This window comes from Fulmarus glacialis, unplaced genomic scaffold, assembly GCF_000690835.1.
Source record: "Fulmarus glacialis isolate BGI_N327 unplaced genomic scaffold, ASM69083v1 Scaffold46022, whole genome shotgun sequence".
In the NCBI taxonomy this organism is placed as follows: domain Eukaryota; kingdom Metazoa; phylum Chordata; class Aves; order Procellariiformes; family Procellariidae; genus Fulmarus; species Fulmarus glacialis.
Window position 1 is genome coordinate 35,509 of NW_009199335.1, and position 11,147 is coordinate 46,655.

The window sequence follows — 11,147 nt, forward strand, 5'->3', positions numbered from 1 at the left end:
GCTGGCACTGGTTTTTTTTTAGAAAGCAAAAGACAGAAAAGAATTGACCTTATCTATTTGTGCAGTCTGGCAATAAAATTACAGAACAAGATACTGAACACATGCAGTCAGATTCATCAGATCCCAGAGTTTATTTCGTAATTCTATTAAGATAAATTAAAGACTCACAACAAAGTTAATTTATCTTTTGCAGCCTAAAGCTTATTACTGGTATTATATACATGTTTAATAATGTTTTTGTCCCTGTAAGAGTACAAAAAGCGCCAGGAGAAGAGAGTCTATACTGAAAATGAAAGGAAACAATTGGAACAACAATTTCAGAGACTCAGCCTGATAAGAACTTCATGTAGATTTTGTACAATAGTTTAAACATAACAAATAGCTTACAGCTGCCTGAATACCTTTACAGACAGACCAAACAGTTTTTTGATTAATTTAATTTATTCCTATGCAACTTTCACACTATATGGCATGTTACTGAATTAGGAATAACATACTTCCTCACTCCTTCCCACAGTCCTCAGCTCCCAATCCCCTCAGTGACATTAAACCACCACTAATTCTAATCACATAATTATAATAGCATGGGAGGAAAACTGTGTTCTAGAAGTCAGGGATAAGTGAAATAAACCAGTGAAGAATATAAACCAGCAAGACTTTTTTTTTTTGTTGAGTTTTCTTCTACAAAGTAGTAAGAAAAGCATGTTTGATTAGGAAATGCTGAAGTCCTCTGTTTTTAAGACAGACTAACAAACACCCAAACATTGGCAAACAGTTCTATACACCAAGTTTTTAAAGTTTAAGTGAGTTCCAACAGAGCTTGGAGAGCTCAAAAGCAGTGGGTCAAGCTTTTTTGTAATGAAAGGACATTAGACATTTCATCCAACGACAACTGAAGCTACAGGCTTTTTTAGTTAAAAAAATTTTCCATCCATCATACGGGCAGGACAAAACTTGTCAGAATTCCACAGGCATCTCTTCTTATTACAAACAAGACAGCATTAGAATGTAGCAGCATATTCCTGAATGAGACTTTACAGTTAGGCAAACACTTATTTAAGTTACCTTATAAATATGCTTTTGATTCTTTTTCTTAAACGAAAGGAACCACAAAGATGCATCAAGCAGTGCTATATCGCACAAGACTGAAAATAATACCCTTCCTTCTGAAATGACATTATGGCAACCTATGCTGTCTGATGTTCTGCACAACTAATGGCATTTTTCTTCAAAGAAGGAGCAACCCTACTTGCCATTTCCAGGTAAATACATTTGCACTGCACTGCCTTGCAAAATGAAATACTTCTCATGCTTGAGTACATACAAATACTGCACTTGCTAGAAAATAAATGTGCATTTTCATGCCTGAGCAGCTTATGGATTAAGTCTGATGGAAATGCTAAAAAGAACGCGAGGCTAGAGGAAAGTTTAGTTTTGCAATTAAAGAACCCCGAAGAAAAGGTTGTACAACTACCTCTTTACTCAGTCTATCAAAAACATACAATCAAAGCTGCTCCAGTGTTTGTTGCAAAATAGCTGTAGAAGGCCAAATAAAAAATACAGGATAAATAATGTTTTATTGTTTACATCTGAATTGTACAACATCTGTATAAACGGCTTCCCTGATCATAATGGTAAGAAAACAAGAAACTAAAATAACCTTGTTCCCCAGCTTCCCAAGAAGGTGTAATTGAAATCAGTATATTGGAGTTTGAGTGCTCTAAATTCTACTGCAGTCACATACTCTTACTGAGCACTGTGGTAACAGTACAACTTAAAAGTGGTAATGGTTTCTTTCCCCTTTCTTAAGTGACCTCCTAAAAATCAGTACTTGGCTTGTCATTTCCGTAAGTCAATAGGAAAAAAGACCCCTGAAAACTTGGCACAGAAATCTTGTGGTGCAATGCATATTGCTCCCGGTTAAAACAAAAAATTACCTGGCAAGGAAAGAAAGAGAAAGCATAGCATTAAGCATTATAAATAACAAACACAAACCAAGATAAATAGAAGCTAAATATTAGAATTTGAGACTAACAGATTAGTAAACAGACCTAGATGTTAATTCCAAGAAGTTTGTTTTCTTTATTTTGCTTATAAGAAGCCCCGATTATCACATATTCTGAGTTTAGGTCACTTGTACAAGTTTTAACTTGTACAAGACAGTTCAAAAAAATATTTGAAGTGCACTTAATCTTCACTGATCTCAGAATAAGCATTGTGAAAATAATTACAGCAGTAAATGCAACTACGCTTGCGTAGTATAAATTTCCTGCAACTCAACGAAATATTTGACCCATTTTTGTGGAAGTGCAAGTTTCAAAATATAGTTAACTCCAAGCCAGCAAAATAATTAGCATGCCAGCAAAAACCTACTTCAACTTTTATATGTGGCCATAGACAAAAACTACATCAACATTTCAACTTTCCATAGAAAATGGTGATTTTATTTTGACTGAACAAGAGCTCTGACTTGTCAACAAGAGTGCAAGTTCCATTTACTGTAAGTAATAAATAAGTATTGGATGCACTACACTGAAGAAGCAATTATTATATAAGGAAAAGATAACTTAGCAGTCAAGTTACAGCAGCATCAAGTTCATCAGGCTTAAAAATAGTAAATCTGTTTCTCTAATTTCAGGTGAATGCAAATTCATTACCACTTCAAGGTGTATTTTTGTTGCCCCTCTAAACATAGGTACATCTTTATCAGAAGTTAGTTTTAACTTTATTTCATTAAACATCATCCTAATTTTTATATTATGTTACTGGTAGATCTTAGTTGAATGACAAATCTTAAGAAACACAAGCCTTCCCTCATTGCAGTGCTATTCATAAAAAAACATCATGGCCCATTCAGCAGAAGTAGAAAAAATGCCCAGTAATAAGTGCAGTATTTTTTAATAAGAGCTCCAGTATGGATGCATTACCATCTCATGAAGTTTTATACTTTTTTTACAGCCATACTCACTATACAGCTACCCTGCAATCATAGTCAAATGGTCTTAGATGTTGTTCTCAGGATGTATTTTATTTTTTAATATTTTTTAAAATACATATTTTTACATATTTAAGTAACATTTTTATTTATAACGCTAATATAATAAATACATGTTTAAAACTATACTTTTAATATATATTTAAATGCTTGTTTCCTGTTTTATGAATAAAATTGCTGGATTAAAAATCAGTATCCTCAAGGCTTAGAATCAATAATTAGAAATGTATACACTTGATTGTGCGTTACAGAGCACCTAATACTTTACGCTATTTAAATTCAGAAAAAAATTGCCACTACTAATATACCTTTCATACAAAAAAGTTATTGCAACGTGCAGTATCTGCTTCATTTTTTTAGTCAACTTTAACAATAATTTATCAGCTTTGAAAGAGTTTTTCCATTAAAGCTAAAACCAGAAGACAAAATTAGGCAGATGCTTATTTTACCAGTATTCAGGATGTATATGTAATTTGTTTTTAAACTTATGAAGGTTCCCCGCTCTAATAAGCATTTTAGTAGGACTGAATAAAGTGTTGAAGTTCTGCTCAGTATTTCTTTTAGAAATAATCCTGCACTGCAAGTCAGCATGCGACTGTTGAAGCTTAGAGATTTCCTTAAAATCTAAGTCTCAACAGATATCAAATAAATGTGGATAATTAACTAGTCTTCATATTTCCAACTGAAAAGCAAAATAAAAATAAAAGTAAAGAAAACCAACCGCAAACTCCATAAACTATACCATAGCACCCTCTGCTGGGCAGCCAAGCACAAGAACTGATAGTAAAATACATCAAGGTTAAAGGAAAGAACTCAAAATTGCATACAGATGATTATGGAAGTGTAACTTCTTTTCAACATACAACAAACAAGATGGATTCTGATACATCTCAACTATACAGCATACAGCAGTAATTTTTCAGTTTCAACACAAGAAAAGTTACTTCTCTCCCATTTACAACTTCAAATCAGAACGTGACTATCTTTATAGGCATGTTGACTCCAAACTTAATACCCCTTAGAAGTAGCTTGCCTTGAACAATTCGATACTTCTTCATAAAAAATTTAGGATTTGGTAGCCTGAATTCACAGTACCTGTTAAGTCTCATGTTTTTAAAATGCCTGTTGTCCTGTTTTATAAATAAAATTGTCAGATTAAAAATCAGTACCCTCAACAATCAGAGACAAGAATGTAGAAGCATATACACTTGATTGTGCATTACAGAGCACCCAATTCTTTACGCTGTTTCATGTTCAGAAATATTTGCCACTACTGAGATGCCTTTTATACCAAAAAGGTTATTGCAATATGCAATCACATTATGTTATGTGAACTTTAACAGTAATTTATGAGTATCAAAGGAGTTTTTCCATTAAAGCTCTAAAAACTATATCAAGTGAAGTCCGCTATGCATTGCATTGTAACTTTAGCATTTCTGATAATGGTACCTTGTCAGACAGCAAAGCAAGTTCTTACCCTGTTAAAGCTGTGCTCGTGAGAATCTTCCAGCTGTCCATTGCTAGTCACAGGAATTTCTGCCGCTGAATTTTTGGGAGACTCTTGAGCCATTGCACCTTCCTATAGTACAAGAAGAAACAGGTTAGCATTTGTCTTAAATTTCCAATGAGTAATCTATATGAAAACATTTGATGTATAGGTTTTGTAACATTTGATTTTATTTCAAACTCCAATCAGTAATACTCTGATATACTAGGTCTGTATACATTCATTGAATCACATACCCAAATCACATTAATATGCTAGCACAGCTCAGACAGAAGTAATTTAAAGCTTCAAGTTCTAAGAGAAAAGAAACACTAAAATTTAACCCATTGATATGGGGGGTGGGGCGATGTCAGACACAAATAAGACATGTGGGGCCAGACAAATATTTTTATGCACACTTGACCCTTACAGTAGTCTATGTGTCTCAAACTATAAAAAAGGTGAGCTTGGCTAAAAAAAAAAAATAAATTGTACTAGCTAATGATAAGCAAGAAATATTAGAGAAGTGCAATGAGTTTAATCACGTGTTACAAAAAGAAAAGTAATGATTCCAAACTTTAAAATAGTTTAACTTGCTTCCTATTTTATCATAATATAATGCAATGTTCTGACTAAACTGTTGGTATGCAACTCTCATTCAGTCAACAGCAGTAAATCTAAACTGAAATGCAGAAACAAGAACTTAAAAGCACCAATGCAATTCAAGAATCAAAGTTAGTTTCAAAATGCAGCATACTTTATGAACAGTAACAGCAGCTGTGAAACTACGGCTTTCAAGAATGACCTAAGGTATAACCTAGAAGAAACATTCCCAGAAGAAATGCACACCTTTTACAAGCACCTGAAGACGGACTGGCACCCTGACACTCTCCAAAACTAAGAAAAACTGAAAATTTCGGCCCTGTCAAAAAGCTATCCCTAACTTTGCAAGACAGCTTCATTAGGCAACTAAAGTGTAAACAGCAGAAAAATCAACACACAACCAAAGCAGTGCTTGTTCAATTACTTATATAAAAGTGTCTGAAGTCTTCAAACCAGACTGTGCACTTGTGCAAGACTGGCAAGACATGGTACACCATCAACATGTACTTAAGAATAAGTGCTTTCTTCCCTTAAAGCTCCTAAATCAGCAAACTGAACCAGCTCTTTTCAGTCAAAGGGTCAGGAAGAGGCCCAGTCTCAGATCAGGCTGAAGTACCAGCAGCCTCTCCAACCACACATGAAGCTTTTACAGGATATCCATATAACAAAGATTTTACTGGTACTTACTTAGGATTACCTGCATCATTCTTAATTGGCAACATCTTCTGTCACATCCCATTGCTAATATTTCCCCCACTTTCACCTACCACCACTTCATCTACATGAGTAAGCTTGATTTCCTTAGTAACCTTTGAGGCCTCCCAAGCTTTTTTTCTAACTAGTCACTGCCTGTGGGCTCCAATAAACATGCTCCTCTAATTCCAGATCGCTTTCAAAGCTATGTTACCATAACTTCTTCCAAAGACTGTAAATTACTGAGACTTCACCTCTGTTGGTCTTTTGAAGCAGAGCTCACTATGCGAACTTTATTTGGTATCTACAAAATCTGATTTACATTTCTGAAAGTGTAGTAAGCTTCTTCAATTAGCAGCATAAAACACCATCACAAAAAAAAAAAAAAAAAAAGCAAGGAGACTGAAGTCCATCAAGTTCTGAGTAAATGCTGCCTTTTACCCATACAGAGAAGAGAAAGAAACAAGCCAGGGAAAAGCCACTCTAAGAACCATACATATGAACTACAATCCGGGATGCACACTCATAAAATACCATTTGTGGTGTTACATTTTCCTCTTTTGGGGATCAAGACTTTCTCTACAACTAACTTCGCAAAACTGAACTGAAAGCTACTCTTTCAAAAATAATGCTTTATGAAACACTTCCCTAAAATGAGAAGCTAAACATTTAGGCACAGCTTTTGGAAAAATTTTAAATACGCAGAGAACAGATTTCAAATAGTTTTAAAAAAGTCAGTGTGCTATAAATTCAAGAAAATGTGACTTTATAACACACTAACTTACCCCATCAGTCCCTCTCATTTAGGATGCAGTAAGTGTCTCCTTTCGACACTGGGAAGGAATAGCTCGCATGCCATATATTCACATTGGCCTAGCATACCAAATTCTCCATACAGTCCAGTCTTCACCCACAACCGTAACACAGAACAGCTGTTTTTTGGGTCATTCTTCATACAACAGAACAAACTAAAAACTCATAGCCTTTAAGTAAATGAAAATATTGAAGCACACCAAAAGGTCTATGTTTATTTTATGAGTACTTTTAAAACAATAATTTGTTTCATTTCATAGAGTATAGAGTATCTCAAGTTGGAAGGGACCCATAAGGATCATCGAGTCCAACTCCCTGCTCCTCTCAGGGAGTTGCTGTACAACACCATTAGATCGAATGTTCTAGTTACCTGCCATGTTAGATTTTAATTTAGGAAATCTGTCCAATAGCTCAAGCTTCTTAAGCTTGCTCTACATCTCACATCTGCTTAAACTCCAAGACTGCTAGGAACTATACTTCTACTTGACACGGTAAAGTGAGGTATTTTTCAAAATGCTTAGCCTGTCACAGCTACCTGCACAATACTGGAACATTTGCATAGGCTAACACAGATATTTTTGTTCTTCTTTCTGCAAATTGTCAGAAAACATAGTGTCAAGGGGAAGTCCTGTACTGTCAGGGGATACAATTCATTTGGCAGGAATCACAAACAAAATTGCGTCTCCAAATTTAATTAAAGGCAAAACAAATACTTAGCTTGGGTGCTTTTCATCAAGAATCTCAAATCATTTTGCTAATATTGTACATTGATATATGTTTATGCATTTTTTTTTCAGAGATATACACGCTCACACATATGCATACATGTCTCTAATAAATACATACATGAGAAAACAAAAATATTAGCTTCTCTGGACAACTTATGAAATCTAAAAAGGCCTAGAAGCAATTCACAGGTTTTCTTCGGTGTTTCTACTTGAGGCAAACCTACGTATCAACTTCAGAGAAAGCAAAAAATTACTTGCTAACTTCAGTTTCATGTTATGTCTGAACTAAAACACCATCTTCCATTGCTGAAAGGAGGACATTTCATGACTCCCCTTTTCCAGTCCCTACTATGAGCCACACAGTGTTCCATCTCCCAACCTCAACACATGCCTGCCACTCACCTGACTGCACAGTGAACAGGTTCAACTCACTAGCCTGACAATAGACCTTTTCATCAGGTTAATTTTCCACAGTTTCAGTGAGTTGAATCAGTTTGCAATGAGGTCAGACAAGCAACAAATATGAAATGAGCAGCTGAAAAAGGGAAGTGGGATAAACTGCTAATTTGGCTCAGCCATAACAAGAAATCACCACCTGCATTTTAGTCAGTCTAAGCTAGCACTGCTGCGAAGAACAAGTCCTTGCCCGCCCCCCCCCCCTTTTTTTTTTTTGCCCTTTACCCATAACTCTTCCCCCAATCAGCTTCCTCCATTCCCCCACCTCTTCCCTGGGCCAGAACAATGTATTTGTACAGCAAACAAGATCACGAAAACACCGCGGGTTAAAAGAAGGTGACCTATGCCCAAAAAGGAGATGGGTAATTTTTCCACTCAAATTGGTTCTCCAGAACTGTTCATCACACAGCTCCAACACTTGTACCTACAAAACAGAGGGGGTAATAACTCAATAAAACACTACTAAGAATGAAGGACTGCTCTCGGCAACAGCACCAGCTTATTTCAGCGGTGCAGCATCTCAAAATACTTTAACTGTAGACTACTGCCAAAACCAGTGGCCATTTCTCTTTACCTCTGGATGCATGTTCCTGCAACCTCACAAAATCTTGGTAAGCTTACTGATCTGAGACAAAACTGAAATACCAAATCACAATGGTATTTCTGTTAAAACAGTGAGTATGATTACCGAATGAAGTGTCCCTTTGGCAAGTGCAGCCCACAGCTGATTTAAACTAAGTATATAAAGAAACTGCATCCTCAGAAGAAAATTTATCATATGTTGGAAGAGTCTAAAGCAAATATAAAGCAGTTCCTAAATTTGCATTGATGTATTATGCATGAATGAAATAAGCACTATGGAAAATCATGAAGTTTGAGCTGGATATTTTATTTAGAAAAACATATTAATCCTTTAGTAACTTCCTTCTCAGCACATCTCTGTTTGCAAATATCAGATTTGGAGATATACTAAATATCTATGGAATCACTACTCTGTTTTTATAAAAAGTTTTAAAACAATTCACTGGTACTGAAATCTAACAGCGACAAAGTCAGCATCATCTTTTTTCATTCTCACTCTAAAGCAGCTAGGGAAACGTTCACTCTTTACCTTTCTGAAACAGCCTCCCAAACACATCTGATTGGCTGAATATTACCGAGAACCTTGGGAATTTGCTCGTTATTTTAAAAAGTCACAGACTTCTCCACAATGAAGGTGCAAGCTGTATCTGCTCCCAAGAAAAAAAGATTCACCACTCCAGCAGCAGATAGAATGCCTTGTTATAATGAGGTTATACAAAGACTGCTGCCTTTTAAGTACCAACCCTTTCTTTCTGCAGCATCTGCCCCACCTAAATCTATTCAGCTTACAAAACAAATACTGCAGCACAGCAAAAGACTACTGATTGAAGTAATGCTTTGTTATGAATGAATTGGATTGTTCTTAATAGTGTCTCAAAACCAAACCCACCCATTCAAGATAACATGCATGAGCTCATAGCCCCATACTAACTTCACCGGTCTATGTATATCAGAATTTTTGGCAGTCTGAAACTGTTGCTGGGATTGGTTGATTTTACACTAATATAACTATCACCCAATCACCTCAGAGTCAGACTGGACCTCTTCTGCAGCTGGGTGAGATTCATCAAGTGTTGTGGATTCATTGCTGTGTTCTGACATACCTGAAAATAAAATACGTTTGGCATGCATTAATTGATGTGAAAGGAGCTGGATGTTGCACCTTACAGAAACAGAAGCAGGCTTTCAGAAAACATTTCTTTTACAAGTTCTGCTAAAACAAAGAGAAACCTCCCTCTTTTGATGATGACCAGGTCTTTAGCTCCCCAAAATCTCATCTAGACTAGGAATATAGTCTAGCATAAGCTCCCATGGCCAAAGCAACCTTCCCCGCGCAGACGGCTAAGCTTGCAACATAAAACACAGGAAGTCAAACAAGGTTCTTCAGCTGATATTTACTCTCACCCGCAACAATACACTGACTGTATCCTACCATGGCAAAGATCACAATTTTATTAAGAAGTGAGATTTATCCAAGTGTTGCAAATTTATATTGATGCTAAGCCACTGGAACCCAGTAAGCTGTTGAGACTGTTATGCCTAACAAGAAACAGAATCCCTTTCATTTTATTCTCAAATGTCACCTACAGAGGCAAAAAAAGTCAGTAACACTGGGCACACGCGCAAGAAATGAACTCTATGAGTAGAGAGATCATGAAAGATAACTCACCTGCCTAATACAGCTTAAATATGAAAAGTATCTAAATTTGATTTCAAATAGCTCGTAACTACAGGTGACACTGCAACTCAGTCAGCTGTTTGAGAGGACGAGACAACCAATCATTAAAAATTAAACAAAGTCTGTCAATATTCAGTCTAATCACACGACTTCAGTTCATTGAGTCTTGCACCATTTTATACATATTCAGCCACATACCAGATTAAGAAAAATTATAGAGAGATCACTATTTATATTTATATTGTACTTCAATTTCCCAAGCTATAAAACATTTTAATTAAAGCAAATAATCAATAAGGTAAGCAGCTCGCATGACAAGGGAGAAACTGAACCATCTAGATCATCCAGATCATATTACACTGGATAATCTATTTAATTTTACCTTGGAAAACCAAACACGTAAAATAAGAGATTTCCTCCAGAAAAACAATTCATTCAGGACTATCACTGAATGAAGTTGGATTTTTCCCCGACCAATACAAAATTCCTTTCAAAGCAATTAAGTAATTATGTATAACTTCTTTATGTATCTTTCTTACTTTTCTCAAATTCTTTCAAATATGAAAGACCATACAGCAGAGGTGCTGCTTTCCCACACAGTCCTGTCTAAACTCTGCTTGTAGTTGAAAACCACCTCCATGCTTAACAGCTTATTTCTGAGTAGATAAAAAATTTCCATTATGGACTAGAAGAGTAAGCGTGATTTCTTTGCTCTGCTGGTTAAACAAGAAGCTAAATTCATCTTGTAGTGCAGTCTTGGTTAAGACAATCTATACCTCAGTTTTACCACATTAGTGATCCTGGAGTTAGTTTGTACCTCACATACAAACTTACATACCATGGTAATGCTGTTTAAAACTATTAAATGCTATAAGCAGCAAAAATACTTTCTTGATAGCCTTAAGAACTCTTAATAACCTAATTTAGAGGCATCAACCATCTCACAAATCCATGTAGAAGACACTGCGTAAAGACAAATAATTTGTTTTTTAAAATCCAAATTAATTCACCATTTGTGTTACAATCTTCCCCCCCGTTCCAGTTTTTTGTATAGTATTCTTTTCCTGCAAGCAGTATCAACACTTTCAACACAGCTCTGCAGAATCACACTGA

At 35.7% G+C, this 11,147-nt stretch overlaps 1 protein-coding gene across 5 annotated transcripts in view; it reads right to left on the reverse strand.

Annotated features, from left to right (window-relative positions):
• The window catches only part of ARFIP1 (ADP-ribosylation factor interacting protein 1), a 39,689-nt gene extending 30,227 nt beyond the window's left edge, over positions 1-9,462 (reverse strand). For 4 of the 5 annotated variants that reach the window (XM_009573217.1, XM_009573215.1, XM_009573213.1 and 1 more), the window contains exon 1: positions 4,473-4,565. In XM_009573217.1, the coding sequence (XP_009571512.1) occupies positions 4,473-4,565 (93 nt within the window). Of the gene's footprint in view, positions 1-4,472; positions 4,575-9,379 lie in introns of those variants that run through there. The other variant, XM_009573212.1, reaches the window with a different exon arrangement.
• Between the last annotated feature and the right edge of the window lie 1,685 nt (positions 9,463-11,147).